Source organism: Pelmatolapia mariae, linkage group LG9 (assembly GCF_036321145.2).
Source record: "Pelmatolapia mariae isolate MD_Pm_ZW linkage group LG9, Pm_UMD_F_2, whole genome shotgun sequence".
NCBI lineage: Eukaryota > Metazoa > Chordata > Actinopteri > Cichliformes > Cichlidae > Pelmatolapia > Pelmatolapia mariae.
Genome location: NC_086235.1, coordinates 33067043 through 33092501, shown reverse-complemented (window position 1 = coordinate 33092501; position 25459 = coordinate 33067043). Strand labels below are relative to the sequence as shown.

The window sequence follows — 25459 nt, the reverse complement described above, 5'->3', positions numbered from 1 at the left end:
GCCTGCCACACAGCAAACCATGACAATTTGTCTGGAGATTTGTGCAAGACCTTGCCTCACGGGGTAATGATGATCATGAGATCAGCCCAAAACTGTGCCATTATGGACTGAAATGTTGAAGTGCTTGCAAGATCCCTCTTCTCAAAGGGGCACATGCACAGGCCTGTCTTAAGTTTTCCAGTAAACATCTAGACAAACATCTTTATCACTGCTAAAATATGAGAACCAATAAAACAAATATAATACGCAAAGCTGTCATTATTAATGTTTAAAGCGTGTTGTTTGATTTGATTGACACCTTTATTTGTCACCATGTCAAAAAATAAGTGTGGTTTGTGACATCTAACTCATCAGCAGGTGAGTGAGGTTGATGCAGCAGCATTCTGCTTTACAAGCAGCACCTGATATAAAAACGACTGAGCACACTGTTGCATTTCTTGAATTATATATTTATTATAACACGGCATTATAACATAGAATAGCTTTATTAATGGTGTATGTGTGAGGGAGAGAGACAGAGATGAAGAAAGAGAGCATCCTCTCAGCTGGTCCAGGTGAGTCTGAATCCTGAAGGCAGGGTGGAGTACTGGCCTTGGAAAACAACATAGACTTGGTGGGCAGTGGCTGTGAATGGAGCAATGTTGGTTTCCTGAACAAACAACACAGAAATAGAAGAAATTTACATTTTTATACTGAAACTATCAACAGTGACTCACTCTAAATAGCTAAGAAACAGGAAAAAAACAACACATTACCAATCGTAGTTACCAAAGTACAATGTCTGTGCTTTATTCTGACAAAGGATTCAAAGAAAACATTATATCTATATGGAAATGAACACAATAGAACTCTAAATACTGAAGAAAAAACCTGCATGAAATGGGAAATGGACCTGTCAAATTATATATTATTTTTGCATGACATAATAATCTATTGCAAAATGAATAGGTAAAGAAGTACACTAATTACCTTATACTACACACTCAATCTGAACTTTTTGTTATTTTAATTTTATAAACAGTACAGCTGCACAATGACTGTAACTAGCAAAACCACCTAAATATGAGACATTAGCTCAGTTTTGTGATTGTTAATATTCAAATTGTCAGAGTTAAAGAGGGAACAGCTGCAATCACAGCATTTTTTTTCAGTTGGTGAAAGATGGACTTTCAAAACGTGCTACTTTGGTGCAACATGTTTTGGGGTTTGAAAGTCACAGAGACACTGTGTTTTGAAAATATGTATCTTATTTGTTTTGATACTGTTATCCTGGTGCTTGCTGTTTTTTTGAATTTTAATAAATTTGTGATCTGGACAATATTAGCCATAATAAAGACTTGTCTTGTGTCAACTACAAGTCTCAGTCTGGGTCCTATCTCTCTGCATTTCATGACAGAATGATACAACCACATGATGGACCCAGTAAGTGGAGTGTTCAGTTATGAGGACTTTTTTACCCCAAGTAATCAATTTATAGCTTTTTCTGTTACAGATATAGTAAAACTACATTACCATTGAAAAATTTATGCCTAATAGTTTATTTCTACATTGTTAATACCCTGACCAGACTCACCTAACCTATTTTGTGAAGCCCTTATAATGCTCTTTAAATAATAGCATTATTATACCACACAGGTCCATAACAAAGACAACACCAGACACTAGATGTCAGAGGTTTGAATAGGACAGGTTTGACTTGTCTCTGTCTACTGAGCTTTTGATCACTCGTACCTAATCTGGAACGCTAAGTCCGTAAAATTTTTCTGACATATGCAATGCAGTAAAATGTATAAAAACCGTATTATGTCAAGATTACAATAATGCTCTTTAACATACCACACCACAGTAAGGTCCAACAAACTGTGAAGAGGTATCTGGGCCATCGTACAACTTCAAGAAGTTGTTCTGACAATCTCCAGGATCATCAATACTGATCTGGTTAAAGGTAATGGTCACAACACGGCCTCTTGGTGCCATGATGCTCCATTCACAATGGGTGTTATTGGGATAGGTTCCAGGGTAGTTTGGACTTGCGAATGAGCCTTGGTCTCCAAATAGAGTGCCACCACAACCTAGTTACAAAAAAGACAGGATGAACAGAGTGAACAATCTGTATTCCTTCATTACAAAAACTACTACTACTAAAAATATCTTATAGTTCCTAAATAGAGCAGGATTTAAAATTCTAAATACATGTTGACTTAAAAGCTTAAAGGAGGGATGTCAAATGTATAAAAGAGTAAAAGTAATAGTAAAAAATCCTGTTTAGTTGGTCATACCAACAAGAAAGAAATGACTTGTAAGCCCCTGATATTTTATAGGAACTGGTTAAAAATGATATTTTATTCAGTTCAGTTCAGACCTTGAGGGGAGGATGTCCATGTGGCATCAAAGCCATCACGAGAAAACGAAAAGTCACTTTTGAAGCGTAAGTAGAGTTGGTTGGATTGTGGGAAGACAGGGCTTGGCAGAGTGCTTCCACAGAACTTGCCAATCAGTGGTGAGTCTGCTGTACTGCCGTTACGGATCTGAGAGATGAAAATCATGGAAACGAGGATAAAACATATTACACACAGAATACGGTATCCAACCGACATTTACACTGAATCTGACACTTCTATAATATATGAAGGAATGAAGGAAATCATTGGAACAGCATGTTAGAATAGAATAGAATAGAATAGAATAGAATAGAAACTGTGCACCTCACACCCCCTTTCTTCTCCTTCTCCTCTTGCACTCAGTAGGAGATGCTCTGTATCTCATTGTGCATCTGATAGTGACAATAAAGGCATTCTTTTCTATTCTATTCTGTTCTATTCTATTCTAAATGACACATGGCACATGCAAGCATACACACACACATACACACACAGTTTCTGTGTCTCTGCATTAACATTGCTTGGTTTACCTCCAAATAGTCAAACTGACAGTCGCTATGGCTTTCCACATCAAAATTGTTAAAAAAGAAAGAGATGTAGTTGTTCTGTGGTGCGTTTAGGATGATGGTGCAATCCATGTTGTTGGGATATATGTCAGGCCAGCCTGGACTCTTCAGGTAGCCATATTCCTGCTCATATGTTCGGCTACAGCCTGAAAAACACAGAAACTACGTTAGAGTACTTATCAGAAACCAGATACAATTAGTATTCACAATATTCACCACTTCAATAAGTATGGATGATGCAGACAAGCAAGTACACATTTTAAAGTAATTTGAATTTTATTAATAATAAAAAAGGATGATTTGAATAGGGTATTTTGGGTCTATTTCTCCTTCCTTACTGGCAATTTGAAAAGTGAAGCTGAGGCCATTTCCTGTCACAAAGGTGTCGGATTTGAACTGCACATGCATTGTTCTGCCATAACTGTAAAAGTCTGGTAGATGACCATCTGATGGACAGAGCTTATGAGACTGCCCATAGTCTCCCTGAAAAACACAAGAATCTTATTAGAATGATACTAACGTCATATGTCAACATATTGGTACCGTAAGGCGGTTTCATACTGAACATGATCAAAGACACGCTGATGAAACCTTTTAGTTTTGGTTAATATATAAATGTCATGACAAAAAGTTCACACATTTCCCAAAATACATCAAAAGCTTAAAAGGGAGAGTTTTATGAATGTGTTACTATTGAGTAATTTTGGGTTGTTACACTGTATCCCAATCTGTACTTGCACTGAGGTTTAGGGATGTACAAACAATTTTATAAATAGTTTAACGTATTTCAATTATTAATTTCCACATGATCTATGCCTCTCTGCATTTGACTTTTGGTAGACAAAAATTATGATGATAAAATGTGGTCACAATTCCTCTTTTCTCAGACTGGCTTCCTGACTACTCAGTGCTTCTCAGCCTGGTCATCTGTGATTCTGTTCAGGTGGCACCGACTTTACTCAAGTAAAAGTCCTACATGACAGACATAGCAATAGCATAGCATACCAATAGAAATAGTTTTGATAATATGTGCTGTCAGAGCCACCTTCTTATTAGTGCACCTCCTTTCCACTGCATATTCAATTTTACAAGAGTTCATCTAATGCAAGTGACATTTACTAATTTCAAATTTTAAAAAGAGAAAAACTATTGGAGTAACTTCATCTTAAAGCTCTACAAAATGATAAGAGTGATAGTTGCTTAGGAGGTCCAGTCACCACCTTAGTATTAACGACACAGCACGTGTTGGTCTAGTCTCTGTCCGTACTCACCATAGGCCAGTCTTTCAACTCTAGATAGTTTGTAGAGCAGCTCTGGTCAGGCTGGAGGACAAAGGTCTGGATGGACATTTTGATGGTTTCTAGGGCTGGAGCATCCAGGATCCACCGACAGGAGGTGTAAGGAGGATATTCATTAGGGAAAAAGGGTGACGTCACGGTCTGGACAACAGATGTGGCATTCAGTGTCCCTCCACAAATTACTGAGGAAAGACAGACACAATTAGAAACAAAAACCCTCCAAAAATAGCCAGACTTATTCTGTAACAGTAGAAGAGCCATTCTCTAAAACATACAATATAGTCTGGAGTTTGGTTTTTTTGTGAACAAAGAGCGACAATAGCACCGTGCAGATGGTAGTAGTTTAAAGGAAGAGGCAAGTGGATGCCTTACATCACTCACAATGTTATTTGCCTTGCTCTACACACAGTGCTAATGCAAATCCCAACAACTTCCTGGCTATTGTTACTACCTTTCTAATTGGTGTCTTCTGTGCCACAGAAGTCTTTCCAAAGCAACAAATAATACAGAAAGCCAACACATTTTCAATGAATGTACAATGTGTAGCATTTTAGAATCCATCTTGAAAAATAAAAGTTACACAAAAAACATATTATTTGTTGTGTCTTGCTGCCCAAGAATTAGTTTTTCACTTCAAGATGATGAAAAAAGATGTATTTTTTCACAGAATGATCAAAACATTTCATGACCAGCGATGTGAGTTCAACTGGGCTGAAGGCTTTTGGCCTGAAGGTCTAGCTGACATTGCTTGCCAGATATTTTCTGAAAATCTAAAAACCAACACGATCGTACGCTCATGTCTTCAACCCAGCTGTGTCGGTGGCATAACAAACTTTAACAAATCACATTTTTTGTAACCTAGAATCCATGTATAGCTGCATGTATGTAAGGACCTGAGAGCCTCATCCATTGAAGATTGTGATGGATTAAAAAAAAGTGTCTCAGCCAGTCAGCCACCAGACACAATGCCAAATAAAAAAGAGGGCAGATAGATTTTGTACGTAAAATATTGTCTCATGTCTCTTCATGTGAAAATATGACTTTGAATGCAATGCAGTATCAAAATGTTTCTTACATGGTACTTCTCTGTAGGTAGCATTGAAGCCTCGCCTCTGTACCGAGCCATCAGTGACAAAGTGAACAGCCAAAAAGTTTCCACTTGATATGAAGGAAGCAGGGACAGAGGTTCCACAAAATGTCCCAAACAAAGGGAAGTTCATGTTGTCACCATCATAAACCTGAGAGAGATACAGATACAAATATTAATACAAGCTTGGCAGAAATACCAGATAATAGCAAGTTCATTTGGTCAGTGTATCTGGCCACAAGTGGAGTCAATTGATCCACTTGTGGCCAGATGTACTAACACACTGTGCCAGTGTAAACTGGGTTTTAGTATAAAAATAATACTGTTGATATTTGAACTCAAAAATTTTCAATGAATTAAATATCTGCCCTTAGTATACTTACTCTGACATAGTCATAGCGGCAGGTAGTCGAAGTCTCAAGTTCAAAGGAGTCAAAGGTCAGATTGACTGCCTTGTTGACAGGCATCTCAATGGTCCATAGGCAGTCCATCCATGGTTCATAGACACCATCTAGATTTGGATCTGGTGAACCAAACATGCCCATGGGCATGGAAAGGTATCCACCACATCCCTGTGCTGGACCTGCAAGTAATTTAAGCATGTCCACTTGTTTATTCTGGATAAAACAGCAACAATAGAACTTGTCCAATGTCTGGAAAGTTCAAACTAGTAATGTAAAAATAGATAATACTGCCTAGATAGTACTTGTAACAGTTGCTGCTGGGTACCCAGTCAGAATTCAAGACAGACTAATGTTATTGTTTTAGTTATCACCAGCCAACTGCATACAGTAATTGTACCTTAAATCAATTCCTACAAAGAGTGGACACATGCCCAGAAAGCACAAAAAACACCAACAACACACAATGCAAATCAAGAAAATGCTCAAGTTTACAAGTACATAAAATCTAAACATTCACTGTCCCTTTTCACTCAGTTGCACCGAAGTCAAATTCAGTCTTTAAGAGAAGGTTGTTTACAAAAATTGTCAGTGTATGAGAATGAAGAGTCATTATCAGCCAATTTTCATTCAAATTTACTCAGTGATCACTTACTTCAAGGGGATCTTTGGAAACTAGCCTGGACTGCTATTTAGGTGTTACCTCACATTTCAAGCAGGGTGAACAGCTGAGCTGATGATCTGTGGATTTCTGGGTATGTTGTGTGGTGGGTGAAAGTCTGTCTCTTAGTGAGAGAATCCTCCTCCCCTTTACATTGTATTTGACTGTCACCATTCTTTGACCCAAGGTGGGTTTGGTCCATGGATTGATACAACTGATGTCAAATTTTGGCTCCATGATCTAAAGCCTTAGGAAAACTGAGACTAGGCTTCCCTTTTCCCTGCCTTCAGCTGTGGAAAATCCACTGCAGCCTCAGATTTGCTTTTATTTGATTTGATTTATTTGATTTTTATTTGATTTTTGTTTTGTGTGACCTAATGTAGCGACTGTGGCCGCAGTCGCCCGCCACAATCAGAAGCTTGGTGGATGAATCCCTAGCTTCTCCAGACTAGGGTTAATGTCTTCTGGTTTTTTTTTTGTTTTTTGTTTTTTTTTTGTTTACAGGCCTCCCAAATACTGCACAGACTTTTTTAATGACCTCAGTGAACTGCTGTCTGTGATCTGTGTTGATTTCGACTGTGTAATTATTGTTGGGGATTTTAACATCCATGTGGACAACCCTCAGGACAAAGGGACTAAAGACCTGAGTAACACTCTGGGCAACTTTGGGCTGACTCAGCATGTAACAGAGGCCACACATAATAGAGGACACACTCTTGACCTACTGATCTCCAAGGGCCTGAGCATTTCAAAGGTTACTGTGTCTGATGTGGGCCTGTCTGATCATTACTGTGTTTTCTTTGAAAGTAAAATCTCAGCCCACACAAATATATCAACAGCAGTGATCACAAAACGGTGTATAACTGAACACAGTAGTGAGATCTTTAACCAGGTCTTCCCATTAACACCTGACCTATCCAGAGGTTCAGTCAATGAGCTCGTCACTAGCTTCAATGCTAAAATGTTAAATGTAATGGACACTATTGCTCCCATTAAGGTGAAGGTTATCTCTGGAAGGAAAAAGTCTCCATGGAGAAACTCCACACTGGTGAAAAATGAAAAAAGAGAGTGTAGGAAAGCTGAGCGCAGATGGAGAAAAACAAACCTCCAGGTTCATTATGACATCTATAAAGAGAAACTTCACAATTATAATTTACAACTGAGGAGTGCAAGGAGGTCCTACTTCTCTGACATCATCACCAAAAACAGTCATAATGCTCGGGTCTTATTTGCTACAGTTGACAGGCTAACAAACCCTCCTGTGTCAGTGGCAGCTGAACTTCATTCGACCATGGCCTGCAATGACTTTGCCAAATTCTTCACAGAAAAAATCCAAAAGATTAGACAAGCAATTGGTACATCAACAGCAGATCCAGGATATGTACTGTGTCCACCAAAAAACTGTTTAAACACCATCAAACAGTTTCACCCTATTAACAGCAAAGACCTGGAGGACATCTTAGGCCAACTGAACTCCTCCTCTTGCTGTTTAGATGTCCTGCCAACAAGTTTTTTCAAAAAGGTCTCAAAGACTTTGGAGTCAGACCTGTTACAGATCGTCAACTTTTCTTTAATGTCAGGTGTGTTTCCAGAATCACTAAAAACTGCTGTAATAAAACCTATACTGAAAAAGGACAATCTTGACAAGACACAAATGAATAACTACAGGCCGATCTCAAATCTCCCATTTTTAAGTAAGATCATTGAAAAAGCAGTTTCTCAACAGCTCAATTACTTCTTAACACAGAATAACTGCTATGATGCCTTCCAGTCAGGTTTTAGACAGAACCACAGCACTGAAACCGCTCTGACCAAAGTGTTTAATGACATATGTCTGAATACAGACAGTGGAAAAATGTCAGTATTAGTTTTACTGGATCTCAGTGCAGCATTTGATATAGTTGACCACAACATATTACTCAAACGACTGGAGAACTGGGCAGGTCTTTCAGGAACTGTACTAAACTGGTTCAAAACATACTTAGAAAACAGGAAATACTTTGTATCAATAGGTAACTTCACATCTGAGCAGACAAGTATCACATGTGGAGTTCCCCAAGGTTCCATCTTGGGACCCCTTCTGTTTAACATTTACATGCTCCCACTGGCACAGATTATTAAGAACAACAAAATAAACTATCATAGCTATGCAGATTACACACAAATATATATCACAATGTCACCAGGAGACCGAGGCCCTGTACAGGCTCTTGGTAAATGCATTGAGGAAATTAATGACTGGTTGTGCCACAATTTTCTCCAGCTAAACAAAAACAAAACTGAAGTAATAGTCTTTGGTGCCAAAGAAAAACGATTACAGGTCACCAGAGAACTTCAATCTATACACCTACAAACCACAAACCAGGCGAGAAATTTGGGTGTAGTGATGGATGCAGACCTTAACTTAGAAAAACACATTAAGACAATAACAAAATCAGCTTACTATCACCTCAAGAATATTTCAAGGATAAAAGATCTGATGTCTCAACAGTACCTGGAAAAACTAGTCCATGCATTCATCTTTAGTAGGCTTGATTACTGTAACAGCATCTTTACAGGTCTACCTAAAAAATCAGTCAGACAACTACAGCTCATTCAGAACTCTGCTGCTCGAGTCCTCACTAAGACCAAAAAAGTGGACCACATCAGTCCAGCTCTGAGGTCTTTACACTGGCTGCCTGTCCGTCAGAGGATAGACTTTAAAGTTCTGATGCTGGTCTATAAAGCTCTGAATGGTTTAGGACCAAAATACATCAGTGACCTCCTGACCCAGTATGAACCTTCCAGATCCCTCAGGTCATCTGGACCCGGTTTTTTATCAGTTCCCAGAGTCAGAACCAGACACGGAGAAGCTGCATTCAGCTTTTATGCTCCATATATCTGGAACAAACTCCCAGAAAGCCTCAGATCAGCTGAAACACTCAGTTTATTTAAATCCAGGTTGAAGACTCACCTGTTCTCAGCTGCTTTTGAATAAAGCACCAAATCCACACTTTTAAGCTTAAATTTCAAAACTTACATTTTAACTACTGATTTTATCTACTGTTCTGATTTTATCTACTGTTTTGATTTTTGATTTTATATACTGTTTTGTTTGTTTGTTTGTTTGTTTGTTTGTTTGCTTGTCTTAATCAATTTCAAATCATGCTTTTTATTTGTTTTTGTTTTTAATGTCTCTGTAAAGCACTTTGAATCACCTTGTTGTTGAATTGTGCTATATAAATAAACTTGCCTTGCCTTCTGTTGGGCAAGAGACTGAACCCTCACGTGCCCCTGATGCATCCATCGTGAATATGTATGTGAATGTTAGGGAAAGCTTAGGCATACAGTGTTGTATGAATCTGTGTGTGACTGAGTGAATGAGACTTGTAGCAGGAAGCACTTTGATTGCTCAACCCGAGTACAAAGGTACTATATAGTAAGTACCAGTCCTTTTACCATCTTGAAGTGCAGTCTTGTACCCCAAAGTTGGGGTTCCTATCAGCTCCAGCCATTTTTCCTTTACTTCCCTTTTTAAAGGAGTCTTTCTATCCACACACTCAGCTGAACAATTTTTTTTTCTGAATAAGCTCTAGAGACTGAATGTCCCAGGAGATCATCAGTTGTGCGGTGCAAGTGCATAGTTTTATGAATAAGTGGCGTTCACTTGTTCTTAAAATAAAATAAAAAAATACACTGTCATTACCACCTACCGAGCGTTTCACTGTAAGTAGCTCTCCAACCAATCCCATTCACTGTGTTATCTGTGCTGAAGACAATGAAGAGCTGATTTGTGGAGGAACGGAGATTGGGTGGGAGCACTGTGCCACAGAATTTCCCCAGCAAGGGTGACAGAGTGTCCGGTCCGTCATAAACTGCCACAGAGTCAAACTGACAGGAAGAAGATGCCTCCAGATGAAAGGTGTTAAACCTGTGGAAAAGAAACATTTCTTAAAGCCCAGAGTACAAGAGCACCAGTTCGTCCGGTTATCAGATGAAACCAGCTCAAGTCCTATGTATCCAAGGCTTTGCTTTTTTCAGAACGTTTTGTTCCCATTGTTGTGTGAAGGAGGTTCCACAGAAATATGTGGGAAAAAACGTTTTGAGTTGTTCTAGTTTTAAGACAATGCACTGATGTCATGTAATTTTTTAAGTAATCTTTTTAAAAAGTCAAAGCTAATTGAAAAACAACACTGCATTCAAGTTTTTCAAGACAATAAAATAATTTGTGAACAATATCAGGTCATTTGTGAAGTACTGCAGTCAGGTTAAAGCAGCCAGTGAAGTCAGTGAAGTCTTACTTAAGATCCACTACTCTATTTGCTTGGACCCATATGTGGTAGGTACAGTTGATGTTGTGGTGATAGTTGGTCATGGACAGCCCCGGACTGCTCACTGTACCCGCGGTGCTGTTAAAGAAACCACCACATGCTGTACATGCACACAAACACAAACACACACAGACACTTTAGATGTATGCATCTACTCCTCACACCACACCCTTTATAATAAATATAACTAACAATGCCAAATATAATGAAAATACAAAAAAGAAACAAACCAAAATAAAATCTGTCATTTAGTTTTTTCCCTTAAAACATTATATTGACATTGACTAATATGTATTTAACAAATTATCCTCCTTAGAGTAAAGAAGATAAACGCCAAAAAAGAAAAGTAGAACTGATTGAAAAGTTTGACAAAGTAACTAAATGGAAAAGTGGTTCATTACATAATTATAATAATTTTAATTAAAAATACTGGACTTTATTCCAATTTCATATATCTAAAATGTTCTTTGCCTTCCCATTCTTCAATTTTGTTTAAAACAAATGGTGATGGCTCATTAGGGTATAACAATAATTTGACTTTGAATTGCTTACGAATAGCTGTGTATTCTGCCATGAAGCCAGTGTCTGTAATCACAGAGTCAGAGTAGAAGTGGAGCAACATGGGGCCAAAGGTGGAGAAGCTCCCTGGGATGGTGGTACCACACAAAGTAGCAATAGGAATGCCACTTGTAGCAAGACTGTAGATCTTCAGGCCATCGTACAGACAGGTAGAATGTGCTAGACAACAGAGAGAGGGGGGAAATATTCAACAAACTACTGAATCTTATTAGATATTTTGCATGCAAATGTGTTAATTGTAACACTTACCTTCAACTTGAAATGTCTGAAAGGTCAGGATGACCACAGTCTTTTCTCCAGCATCTATGGTGTAGTTACAGTTGGCTCTGGGTGGGTAGTCTGCTGGATAATTTGGTGAAACCACACGGCCGCTGTCAGCTGTAAAGTTTGCACCGCATCCTAATGAAAAGAGCACAACAGACTTTCTTTGTATGCTGATAGAATGACCATGTCACTGCAAAAAAGATCTGCCGACCAACAAGTTAAAAAAGTAACTTTTAAAACCTGAAAAAAATAGCTTTTTATCCCTAATAAAACATATTGGGGGAAAAAGAGTGGCCTCCAGAAGAAGTTTTTAAAGGACTACAACCCTGGCTAAAGCAGACCAACCAGTCTGAGAGATTGGGGTAAAAGATGACCAAGTACCCGATAGTAACTGTAAGTGTCTCTGAGCTTCTGCTTTTCTTGTGGAGAGAGAAGAACCTTCCAAAAAGACAACAATTTCTGCAGCACTCCCCCAATCAGGCCTTCATGGTAGAGTGGCAAGGTGGAAGCCACTCCTCAGTAAAAGGCACATGAAGGACTCTCAGACCATGAGAAACTCCCTGGGGCAATGAAACAAAGACTCTCTGAATGTCAAACATCATGTCTGAAGGTAACCAAGAACGCCGCATCATCTGGCCAAAACCATCCCTACAGTGACGAATGGTGGTGGCAGAGTCATACCATGGGATGTTTTTCAGAAGCAAGAAACAAGAGAGAAAGATGAATGAAACAAAGTACAAAGACATCGTTGGTGATAAAAAATGGTGTAGTAAGCCCCTAGCATCATTATGAGGTGCCGTAAGGGACATTATTACTGAAACGCTCTCACACACACTACTGAAACGCTCTCACACACACTACTGAAATTTTACCTCTCACACACACTACTGAAATTTTACCTCTCACACACACTACTGAAATTTTACCTCTCACACACACTACTGAAACGCTCTCACACACACTACTGAAATTTTACCTCTCACACACACTACTGAAATTTTACCTCTCACACACACTACTGAAACGCTCTCACACACACTACTGAAATTTTACCTCTCACACACACTACTGAAATTTTACCTCTCACACACACTACTGAAACGCTCTCACACACACTACTGAAATTTTACCTCTCACACACACTACTGAAACGCTCTCACACACACTACTGAAACGCTCTCACACACACTACTGAAATTTTACCTCTCACACACACTACTGAAATGCTCTCACACACACTACTGAAATGCACTCACGCACTCCAATGAAACCAGAGGCATTTCCGCTGAACAGGAAGTTGTTTCCTGACAAGGAAACTGATGGAAAAAGTGGTATATTTCAAAACACTACAAGGATGTTTACTCAGCAACCTGCTAGTACAGCGGTCCCCAACCTTTTTTGCGCCACGTACCATTTATGGCCGACAATAATTTCATGGACCGGCCTTTAAGTTGTCTTGGATAAATACAATAAAATAAAACCAGTACCGCTACCAAAAAAAGATTTATTCATAACACGGGAAAAGACCCAGGGAAACCGAGTTAACAATATAAACGATATAAAAATAAAAAAACGATAAATACCCTGAAAACCATAAATTTCAAACTCAAGCCTCAACTCTTGCGACCCGGTACCAAACGACTCACAGACCGGTACTGGTCCAGGACCTGGGGGTTGGGGGCGGCTGTGCTTGTAGCCTAAGTGAAGCAGCCGCATTACTTAACAATATTTTAGCTTCCTTGAATCAAGGAATGGATTCAAGGTGCAACAGGGAATTCGGCAAGTATGTCCTGTTTCCCCTAAGCTTTTTATATTGGCAACTCAGTTGTTAACACTATTAATCAAAAATTCTAACGACATACAAGGAATATCAATTTTTAATAAAGACTTCAAAATAAGTCAATTCGCAGATGATGCATCTATTTTTTTTGAAAGATAAATACGTGGTAGAGAAAACTAAATTTTCTCTAAAGCTTCTCGTTTATCTCTCAGTATCAAAAAATGTGAACTACTCCCGATTCATACAAGCTCTGACTCCTCAATAGCTTTGGTTAGAGTTGAACCTAAAGTTAAATATATAGGGCTGATAATATCTAAAAAACCCAATTAGCAGAGAAGACACTAATATTTCTAACTGTATCATGGAGATGAAGAAATCACTTAGCCACTGGTTAACCAGAGACCTCGCTATTTTTGGCAGAAACATCCTATCTAAAGCTGAAGGCATCTCCAAATTGATTTATCCTTGTCACTCTCTATATATCTCCTCTAAAAACATTAATAAGGCTAACACAGTTATTTTCGAATTTTTGTGGAGGAATAAAACCCATTACATTGAAACATCTCAGCTTGTGAAGGAATACAATAAAGGTGGTATCAAAACTCCAGAATTAGAATTTATGGTTGGCACCCTTAGAATTAAATGGTTAAAATCTGAGATAATGAGATATACCCACAACTTCTCCCCATAATTAAACCTTATGGAATCATAGGGTAATAACACTTAATCAAAAATCAATTTTCAAGAGCGACTGGTTTAAACAAAAAGATTATATTCATAACAGATTTGTTGGATGATAACGGTGTCATTCTAAGTTACACAGACTTTTCAGAAAAATATTGTCTAAACTGTTCTCAAAGAGAATATAACAAATTTTGTGAACTGGTCCCACTGCCTCTGCTTCATTTGATTAAAATTTTTATGATATACAATAATTTCTCATCAGTGCTCCCAAATTTATTGCTAGGGCAATGTCAGCTGTTTGATAAAAATGCAATAATAAATTTATTAGTAGTTTCTTCAAAGACAAAATATTTCATAGTTACAACAGAATGGTTACATTGCATGGTTCTAATTTAGTTATTTCATATACACTGGATAAAGCATACTAAAAATTTATGAAATAGCCTATTCTACCTAAAGTTAAAGAAACACACTTTGAAGTAATAAACAAAATTAATCCTGTGGCAGAATTTTTAAAAAAGAGATTTGGTTTTGAGGTGGTTCTTTTTGTACTGATGAAAATGAAACCCTAGAACATCTTTTTTTCTATGCCCTATCACACAATGCATTTGGTGCAACTTAAAAAATTGGATTTCCCTAAATATTAATGATGTGCCACTATTTGAATTACATCATAGATTTTTTTATATGGATCATCTAGCATTGGGTGTCTCAGACATTATTAACATCATCATACTTTTGAGTAAATATTATATCCATTGTGCTAAATGGAGGAACGCTAAGCCTTCTCTCCCTGGTTTTATTAATGATTTTAAGATAATTTTTTCTTTGCTAAAAAGACAAAAAGCACATATGCCAAAAAAATTAACCAGGATAATGCCCGTCTGCTATTCTAAATTTTGACTTATGCTGAGGCTTATATATTGTTAAGTAATGCAGCTGTTTCACTTAGGCTACTAGCAGGTTGCTGAGTAGACATCTCTGTAGTGGTTTGTTTGAAATCTACCACTTTTTTCTTCAGTTTCCTTGTCAAGAAACAACTTCCTGTTCAACTGAAATGCCTTCCTGTTCAACTGAAATGCCTTCCTGTTCAACTGAAACGCCTTCCTGTTTAACTGAAACGCCTTCCTGTTTAACTGAAACGCCTTCCTGTTTAACTGAAATGCCTTGGTTTTTCAGTAGTGTGTGTGAGAGCGTTTCAGTAGTGTGTGTGAGAGCGTTTCAGTAGTGTGTGTGTGAGAGCGTTTCAGTAGTGTGTCTGAGAGCGTTTCAGTAGTGTGTGTGAGAGCGTTTCAGTAATAATGTCCCTTGCGGCACCTCATACATCATACTCAAAAAGAACTTGAAGCAGTAAATAGTGGGAAAGGAGCTTTAGCAAAGTATTTTGCAAAGGCTGTGAATACGTATGTACATGTTATATTTTTGTTTTGTTGTTTTTTGTTATTAGATGGACAATTCTGAAGTGAAAAATGAATTTATTTTGGAATTTTGGAATAAGGCTATAACATGACACAATTGTTCCTCATTGTCTTATGTTCAAGAAGGTGTGAATGCTGTAACACTGAGTAAAATACAAAAACTGTTTACAGTCTGCAAAACTGTAGAATCTGAGAGTATGAGAATCAAGTTTCTCAGATGTTCATGCAACTCCTACCACTTTCTTGTAAGACAACAATGAATGGCAACTACTTGTCAGAGGAACAGACCTTGAAGAAAGAGCAAAATACTTTTAGTTTGGAAAGTACTCTGAGACTATAGAGTGGCTTCGGGACAAGTCTCTGACTTCTTCTGACCAACTAAATCCCACAAAGTATGTGCATAGAGTGCAAAACATAATAATAAAATAAAACAATACATGTGTGTAAAGCTTCTAGAGCAGTCATTCCCAAAGTCAAGAGTGGGAATGGCTGCTTAGAAAAAACAAAACAAAGCAGAAAATGCCATGTGACTTATACTCTAGTCAAAATACAAGCGAAAGTGAAGTACTTCTTTGAAAATTTCTAATGCTACCTGGTCATATGCAAAGTGTTAAGGCCAATGTGTGTCCCAGCTGCACTAGGACACACATTTCAATATAAGAACAGTCAAAGTAATGAGTAATATCACAAACTAACCACCCCCTATCACCTGTTTTAATTCACTTTTTATATAAATAAATAAGTCTAAATAAATATGTGACTGTACATATTTCTGAATAATTTCAAACTGAATTTCTGTTATTACTGCAGCCCACCTGCAGCACCTTTGTGGTCCACCAGCCCACATTTTGGGTCACTGTTCTAAAGGCTTAACCGAGAATCTGCAATGGCTTCCAAATGGGCAAACGTGGAATTACTGGGTCTTCCCATGGAAGTTTCCAGAGATAAAATGGCATTTACATAGCAGTAGTAACATTTCTCCACCTTCATATTAGAAAAGATTAATTCTAAACTTATTTAGAAGAGGAAAATTCACCAAAGCGTGTGATATAATAGCCATTACAGCAAAGCTTTAACATGAAATTGTACTGGCTGTCTGGTTCTTACTGGTGTTGAAGGAGGCTGAGAAACCTTTGCCAGGGGCTCCAGTGGACTGGAATCGGCTTGTGATGATGTTATTTGGAGCAACTATGGACCCTGGAGCCACAGAGCCACAGCCTGTAGACAGCAGAGCCTCACTAATTTGACTGTGACCTGACCACACCTGCCGAAACATGCACAGTTTTAATCAGGTCCTGTTATGATAGCATTCTGCAGCCAATTTTATTTGAAAACAAAAAGGTGATTGGGAAAAAAATCAAAGCTAATGTTCTTCTGCAGTCAAAGGTCAGAAAGCAAATATACTTGATTAAAAAAGGAAGAAAGAAGCTAAAAAATGTTTGTTTTTTTTAAAACATACTACTAATTTGCTGCAGGATGACTTACAAAATAATTTTGGGTCTACACATAACTGCAGATATAGCCTATATAGCCTATTTTCATTAAATAACCGTATTCCATGCATTTTCTTGGCAACCGGTTAAACAAGAATAATGCATTAAGTGATTTATCCTTTGGCCACTAGTATACTCAAAGTCTTAGACAGAGATTTGATGATTTTAACCTTCTTTTTGTAATTCAACTAATTTATAGTAATGTTGTCTAATGATTTGAAATATATAAGTATGACATATAAGCCAAAAATAAATGAAAATGAATAAGCATCGTAGTTAGCTCTGTTAGCTCAAAGTAAGATGGATCTGAGTTTGCCTCCACCACCTGGGCAGGGCCTTTCTGTGTGGAGTTTGCATGTTATCCCCACGTCTGTGTGGGATCTCTCCGGGCAGTCTGGATTCCTCTTTCAGGCCAAAGACATTCAGTTAATGGGGTTAGGTTAATTGGTGATTCTAAATTGCCCATAGGTGTGAATATGAGTATGAATGGTTTCATTCTCTTTGTGTTAGCCCTGGGTCAGACTGACGCTCTCAGGGTGTTCTCTGCCTCCCACCCTATGGTAGCTGGGATAGCCACCAGTCCCCCTGTGACCCTGATAAGTGGAAAAGCATGAACGGATAAAAATGAAGACAAGAAATCACAAATTTCTAGTTGCGCTGCTTCTATTTTGTCTTCTTTTCCCTGCAATAAACGACCGCTGCTGGTGGGGCTCAGAGAGCTTTCTCTGCATGCAACTGCAGGTCAAATGAAAACGAGCTTAAGTATTGCATATTTCCAGATACAAAGTGTAATAGAATAAACGGAGACAAAACAGATTATGTCTTCTGGATATTAAGATTTTGTCATTTATTGTATAGTTTTCATTTATTGAGGTTTTCTTATTATTTTTGCACTGATGCCAAACAAAAACACAACCCCCTGCCCCCCTTCCAAACTCTTACTGTAGCGCTGCAGACTTTTGATGCCCTTCTTGACATAACCCATAAGGGACTTGTGTCTGACATGGAAGTAATAATAATAATACATATAATAATAATCTTATTATTAATATTATTACCTATGCCACTCAGTGGCACCACAGTGTCCTTGTTTACATATTCGCCTAATACATGAAAGACACAAATCCCTTTTAGGTTGAATTAAGACGGGCATCTGGAATAAAAATCTGCCAAAAAAAAAATACGAAGATGAATATTTCTGATATGAATATGAAGAAGAAGATTCGATAGGAATTTGATTATCCCTGCCCTAAATTAAAGCTTAATTTGAAATGAAAAAAGGGGAAAAAATCTCCTGCAAGGTGCAAGTGCTTATACCTTGATATAGCTGCTCTCACAGGTCCCGCCGCTGTCTGGAATTTCAAACTCACTGCTGAAGCTCATCTCAAGGTGATTTCCCTCATGGGCAATGATTTTCCAGGTACACTCCACATTGGCTGGGAAGTTCTGAGGATAGTTTGGAGACTTGATTGTTCCTGCATCAGCATGGATCACCCCTCCACATCCTGGAAGCACACAAAAATATTTGAGTACACGAGCACAAAGTGTATGTAAGACATTAAATAACTCAGAGGTCGTCCCATAGCTCTTCTGCTTATGAATAACCATACACTGAATACTCAGGAAAATATTTGTACACAAGGCTAAAAACCAATACTGAACAGTTATGACCTTCTGACATGTTGCATATAAAAAAATTATATAACTCAGTGTTCAAAGTGACAGCATCATATTGTATCATATTGTATTTAATCCTACATATTCAACTATGTCTTAGTTTAACTTCACTGAATTTAACTCAGATGTGAGATCCTGATAATACAATTGGAGTAAACATGGAATAGGCAACTGCAATGTATTAAGCATATTCATAAAATGTTTAATTAGGCAGTGCAGACCCACCTGAAGAATCAGAAGACCAGGAGGCCAAAAATCCTCCTTTGGACACACTATGATCAGCCAGGAAAACTATAGCCAGTTTGTTGGATCCTGACTGGATGGTTCCTGGGGAGGTGGTGCCACAGTACTGACCAATAATGGGAGAACCTGGGGATCCTCCATTGAAGATAGTGAGAGAATCCCAGCCACATGTGTTGTGTGACTCCAGGTTAAAGTAGGTGAAGGTTAGCTGCAGCATGGAAGAGAAATGGATATCAAGAAATCTGAAAAGTATAAGAGGCTCCTGGGTATCGTTAAACACCTCAGTCTGCACATGCAAACAGTAATCTCTACCTTGGCAGCTAAAATAAACAATAAATCAGATGTACATTTCAGTAGTGCTATTCAGAAGTGGCTAGCTTGAAACTGAAATCAGCTGAAATCAGTCATACACAAGTGACTGCTTGGTGAGGACTGCAAGAGATCCATGCACTAGAATACAAGTTTGCTTTCGAAACTGGATTCTGCTAGGGAGAGTCAATGTCATCTTTAACAATTTGTAGTGCAGAGGGAAACAAAGAGGAGTGGCTGTAATGTGACAGGTCACTTTCAATGCAGTGAAGCCACAAACTCTGCAACTGACAAGTTCAGTTAATCGTGTTACACCGAGTTAGCACTTCATCTTGGACAATAAATTAACGTATTGTACAATCAGGCCCTATCTTAACTTAAATACCTCATAGTACTGTATCACCCCGGTAGATTTGGGAGACAGACACCGTCTCTGCTTTTAAGATTACACTTAAAACTTTCCTTTTTGATAAGGCATATAGTTAGGGCTGGATCAGTTGAGTCTGAATCCTCCCTTAGTTTTGCTACAATAGACTTAGGTTGCTGGGACTTCCCATGATGCACTGAGCGCTTCTCTTTCTCTCACCCCTTCTCACATGTGTTTGTACACCTCTCTGCATTTAATATGATTATTAATCAATCTCTGGCTCTCTTTCACTGCATGTTTTTCTCCTGTCTTACGCCCCTCCCTGAGCCTGGTTCTGCTGGAGGTTTCTTCCTGTTAAAAGGGAGGTTTTCTTTCCACTGTCGCCAAAGTGCTCGCGTATAGGGGGCATTCAATTGTACACTGTAGTCCGCATAGCTGTTTTAATGTAGCAAGCCACTGTGCACACTTACTGTAATAGTGTGTCCCTCTGGAGCCTCAAGCAGCCAAGCACAGCGACTGGGGCTTGGATAGAGGTTAGGGTAATCAGGACTGGCTAACACCCCACCGTCACCTGTCTGCCAGCCTCCACATTCTAAGAGAAAAAAGAGAGAATGATGCATCAAAGGACAATGTTTATTTGCTACCTGATTGCTACATTAGCTAAATACTAGTCTCGAATTCAAAGAAATTGTGGCATAGGGTAACTAAGGTATTAGTGTGAGTCGTACCGGAAAACAAGTACTTAGCCTTGAAACCCAAGTCTCCGTTGGAGTTGTCTGTCTGGAAATGGACCCAGAGTTCTGGGGTAAAGACCACAATAGGAAGTATAAGAGCTGTCTGGCCACAAAACTTGCCCAGCAGCTCTCCATTTGAGTCACCTGCAAAAGGTGAGACATTGATTAGAAAGGACTAGACTAGATTTCATATACTTTTTCTTCCACTCTTGAACACACAACACAGATACATTGAGTTTTTAGGTTTTTTTTATCTGCTACAATAATAATAATAATATCATAATGCAAAGATTTATTTTGAAATCATAACGAAACCTGGAAACTCACAGCTGCATAATTTATTCACAAAAGAAACAAAAACTTTACTTTTGAGGTGGTGCCGGCAATTTTGCCTGGCCTAATCTATTTCAAATGGCAATAATGGTTAATTAAAAAATACAGAAATAAAAATGCTCTCTTACTAAATTCTATTTGTGTTACAACCAACTAGCTGTCTGCTAAGGCTTGGATTATTTCTTATAGCAATTTGCCAAACTGACTCTTTTAATAACGGCAGCACAGTGGTGTGGTGGTTAGCACTGTTAGCACCTCACAGCTAGAAAGTAGCGAGTTCTACTCCACCGTCTGACCGGGGCCTTTCTGTGTGGAGCTTGCATGTTCTCCCTACGTTTGCGTGGGTTTTCTCCGTGTACTCTGGCTTCCTCCCACAGTTTGAAGACATGCAATTAATGGGGTTAAGTGTGAATGATTGTCTGTCTCTATGTGCTAGCAATATGTCAGACAGGTTACCTGTCCAAGGTGTACCCTGCTTCACGCCCTATGGTAACTTGTAATAAGCTCAAGCCTCCAAGCTTATGTAATTAAAATAAAAATGCAGCTATAGACTTCATTGCACACATAATTTATACGTCATATTGGTCTGGTATCCTACTTAGGACTTACCTAAGCGGAACTGGAGATAGTCTGCTTCACAGGTTTGATGGTCCTCCAGGTGCAAGTCTTCTATCAACACCACAATAGAGGAGTTGATGTGCTGTGGGTTCTGAATCAGCCACTCACAGTTGATGTTGTTGCTGTAGTTGGACACCAGGTAGCCAGGAGAAGTGAAGTTGCCACCATCAGGGTTAGTCAGGATACCGCCACATTCTAGCAAAGTACAGATTAAAATAGCAGATTAGAGTAAATGTTAGAACACAATACGGAACAGCACTTCATTAAAACACAATGAAGTGTAGGTGGTTGAGACTATATAGAGTAACTGACTGACCTGTTACTGATTGGGAATGATACCTATTAATAATTATTAATAATTAATACTAAGGTACAGACAGGACAGGTAATTGGACAGAGTAATTGGATTCTTCAGCAATTACAAAAATATCATCCTCCAATAAGGAATAATCTTGTATGACTTTCATCTTTCTTTGGGTTCCAAAAGTCTTTTTTGTGGTTAAAGAGGTGTGACTACCTGCTGGTTCCTTTTATGTTTCCCGGCCTATCCACTTGCGGCTCATTACTCACAAGCTGACATAACACATCCTTCCTCACTCTCATTGCAGGTCATTTGACTAGCTAAGATCTACAGTCGCTCAGGCTTCCTAATAGTGGATTATGCTTCTTGCATTTTTCAGTTGGGCCTCTTATTCTCTCTGCTCAGATCCACCGCATGTGCACATGCTCCCTGGATTTACCTGCTGGATCAAAACAGCCTGTCCTGAGATCAGATACAAACTGTGCTTTGTGTGGAAACAGAGCTAGCTAGCATTAACAAATAGATCTGCTTCAGTTATCATCATAACAGAGTTTTCTGTTACTAACCACCTTGCCCAACATGTGTGATGTAGATAAGAAGATGGAATCCAGTTTTTTTCAGAAATATCGTCACAGGAGAGCCATTGCAAACATGTATCTATAGTAATGATACAATAGAGTATGAAATGTTTTAAATATTTTAAATATTTTAATCCACATAACACTGACAGGGAAGATTTTTCTGCAGAGTAATTAATTCTTGTTTTGAGAAATTATGTAGAATTTGCCAAAAAAAAAAAAATACAGTTTTTGTGTAGCGATGTCTTTTCATAGTGATTCATTGCTTCTTTTGGTAAAGGAATGTTTTAAAACAACCCTCTGCCAGGTAGCATTATCAGCTAATAGAAAGTCATTTTTGGCACTATCATCCAATAGAAATTAAATTGGACCATTTGAAAGAAGACGTGTTAACACCTGTCATCATATTCTCTATACCTACCACTTTATACTGGTCAGAGCACAAGCCATGGGGGGATCTAAAAATTGCTAAACACCAAGACCTCTGATTTAGACAAATACAACATGAAACTGCAGCAGAATACTTTTTGATAACAGAATGATGTTTTTGATATCTTACATCCCTGCATTAATAATACAAAATCATGTATAAATGTGGTTTCCTGCATTAACGTGTTTAAGAAACTGCCATGGATAAAAATGCATGGCTATTATGATTAAAGCAATGTGAATTATATTTTTCTGTAGATAATATTTTAGTTTTGCACGCAGGAGAATCTAACCTGCAGGCTCATCAGAGGAATACGTAGCCAAGAATCCACCACTGGACACCGCCGCATCAGTGCGGAACTCAACAGCCATGGTGTTGCCAGAGGATCGCACCTGAGTTCCAGCCGGTACTGTACCACAGAACCGTTGTAGGTGAGGGGCATCGACTGCCAATCCGTTCATTACCTGAAGGACATAAATTTATGCTTGATATGTGATTTTTCTTACATGCTCATCAAAAAGGTAATAAACTATATTTCAGTATTTTCAATTTCACAAAAAGAATTACACAGATAAACTTTTGTGCAAATTTTGATTTTTTTAATTTCATTTTTCAAGGGTTCTAGATGGCTATCAGAGATTCCACAGCATTTAAGGGGAATTAATTTGATTTGTGGTTCGAGCCAAGCGAAAGGGATGACGACTACTGGCAGAAAGGGACTCACATCAACATAGTCAAATACGCAGTATGTATCAGAACCTTCCAGTCTCAGGTCATTGATGGTGAGGGTAACCCTGCGGTCTGGTGACACTACCAGCTCCCAGCGACACACTCGGCTGTGTGGATACAAGTTGGGGTAATTGGGAGAGGAGATAGTTCCTGAGGGAGCATTCAGTTCACCTCCACATTCTGTGGGAAAAGAAAAAAAAGAGAGATTCAGCATAACAAATAATGTTGTAAATTAATTTCATGTATTTCTGTAAGCCAAAAACTAAATTAAGCATTTAACCTGTGTGTTCATCAGATATCGCCACAACCCATCATTGCCAGTGAGTTAGACTGGCTTTGAGTTTGAGGTCGCTAGAATGAAGAGTGGCTTAATTCTTTTTTGTCTCCTTTTGTTGCTTGGAAACAAAATCAAAAGGCACTATAACGAGGCAGATAATCAACCAGCCTGTATCTCCTGTTATCCAGTTTTTCTTTTTGCATTTGGTCAAAGTCGCAATTTCCAGGTTCCCTTTATGTCACTGTTTGTAGGTCAAGGTGTTTTATCTCCATCTTCATGTGAATCACTTTGTTATTTGGTTTATTATGAAAAAATGCTGTTTTCTTGAATGACTGACACTTTACAAATAAGATAAATTAAACATTGCAGTGATTATTCTCATCAGTATATTATTATATAATACACTGAACTTTATTACTTGAGAACAGAAACAGAAATTTAAGAAAAGAAATGTCAGATCTTACATATTGATGAACAGGATCTAAAGCTTGGACTTTAGCATCTCTGTGTGATAAAAACATTTGTATTTATTGTTCTTTTACAGGTCATTAAAAAAATAGAATATAAATAACTTATTAACTTTATGTTTTGTGTTTTCTCCATAATATTGTAACATACAGTGTAATGGTTTGTTAATATGCAGGACTATATCTGGCTTATTTATGACCTTTTGCTCACTGAAGAGCTGTCAAATACACAAATATGAAAGTATGAGAGCAAGTTCTAATAATGTTGACAACATTTTCTATCAAATGCTTTAATATACGTATGTCAATTTTTTATTGTACAATTTGGTTCTCATCCATGCAGTCATTCAAAATGAAAAGGAAAAAAACTGAACCTAATGAAACAATAGTTACCCACAAAAACAGGTCTCTATGATAATTATGACTATCGTGGTGATATTACTCAAAGATTTACTTCATGTGTAAATATGACGTACCATAATGATCATCCAGCAACTATTCCTTGTACTTTTCAAAATGTACCCACCTTCAACACTTGCTTCAAAGAACAGACGGAAGCCAGCTGCATTTCCACTGGTGTCACTGACAAACCGGACATAAGCAAAACTGTCAGACGTCTCCATGGGAGCAGGAAGGTTATTGCCACAATGTCGGCCCAGTAGGCGGCCTAAACAAACATTAGAAAGGATGCAGGAATATCTTGATCACCCCACTGTCTCAACATGAAACACAGACACATGTGTTGTGTGTAATTTACTTTCCTAAGTTCAAAACTGTTGGGACTATTGGGACAGAATGCAATTATTTGCAAATCTTATGAACAATCACAATAGAATATTTAAAACACATCAAATATTTTAACTGACAAAAATGTACCATTTAAGAAAAACATTAGCTAATTTCAAACTGAGAGCAAAACTTCTCAAAAGAATTGAGATGGGGCCATGTTTACCATTATGTAGGATCCCCTCTCCCTTTAAAAGGTTGCTGTACTTTTGGAAGAGGACCGCTATCGCATTTTACTTTCTTACACTACAAAGCTGTTGTAACAGATTCAGTATGCATTATCCATGTTAGCATTGTCTTGCCGAAATCTGCAAGGCCTTCATTGAAAAAAGCATCATTTGGATGGGAGCCTATACCATTCTACTTTTATATACCTTTTAGCATAGATGGCGCGTTTCCAGATGTACAATCTGCCAATTCCATAGGTACTACTGTATCCCTTTACTATCAGAAATGTGGGGTTTGAACTGATAACTGATAACAAGCCAGATGGCCCTTCTTTTTGTCCAGAGGATCCATAGTCCATGTTTCCCAAAAACCCCATCAAACTTTAATTTGCATAACCCTAGAGCAGTTTTACACTATTCCTCAGTCCATTTTAAGGCAGCGTTGGCCCAGAGAAAACTGTGACATTTCTGTATCATGTTCATATATGGCTTCAATTTTGCATGTCAGAGCTTTAACGAGC

At 38.2% G+C, this 25459-nt stretch overlaps 1 protein-coding gene across 1 annotated transcript in view; it reads right to left on the bottom strand.

Moving 5' to 3' along the window:
- Nucleotides 1-465: 465 nt before the first annotated feature.
- cubn (cubilin (intrinsic factor-cobalamin receptor)) overlaps nt 466-25459 on the bottom strand; it is an 82756-nt gene continuing 57762 nt past the window's right edge. Inside the window, exons 47-67 of the mRNA XM_063483247.1 lie at nt 24512-24652; nt 23237-23421; nt 22805-22976; nt 21195-21398; nt 20247-20396; nt 19989-20110; nt 18825-19050; nt 18240-18427; nt 16537-16693; nt 11533-11682; nt 11257-11442; nt 10675-10804; nt 10087-10304; nt 5716-5915; nt 5321-5483; nt 4219-4427; nt 3286-3430; nt 2912-3093; nt 2363-2528; nt 1837-2072; nt 466-649 (exon numbers count right to left, since the gene is read on the bottom strand). Coding sequence (XP_063339317.1) covers nt 542-649; nt 1837-2072; nt 2363-2528; nt 2912-3093; nt 3286-3430; nt 4219-4427; nt 5321-5483; nt 5716-5915; nt 10087-10304; nt 10675-10804; nt 11257-11442; nt 11533-11682; nt 16537-16693; nt 18240-18427; nt 18825-19050; nt 19989-20110; nt 20247-20396; nt 21195-21398; nt 22805-22976; nt 23237-23421; nt 24512-24652 — 3638 coding nt within the window. The 3' untranslated portion in view covers nt 466-541. The remainder of the gene's footprint in view (nt 650-1836; nt 2073-2362; nt 2529-2911; nt 3094-3285; nt 3431-4218; nt 4428-5320; nt 5484-5715; nt 5916-10086; nt 10305-10674; nt 10805-11256; nt 11443-11532; nt 11683-16536; nt 16694-18239; nt 18428-18824; nt 19051-19988; nt 20111-20246; nt 20397-21194; nt 21399-22804; nt 22977-23236; nt 23422-24511; nt 24653-25459) is intronic.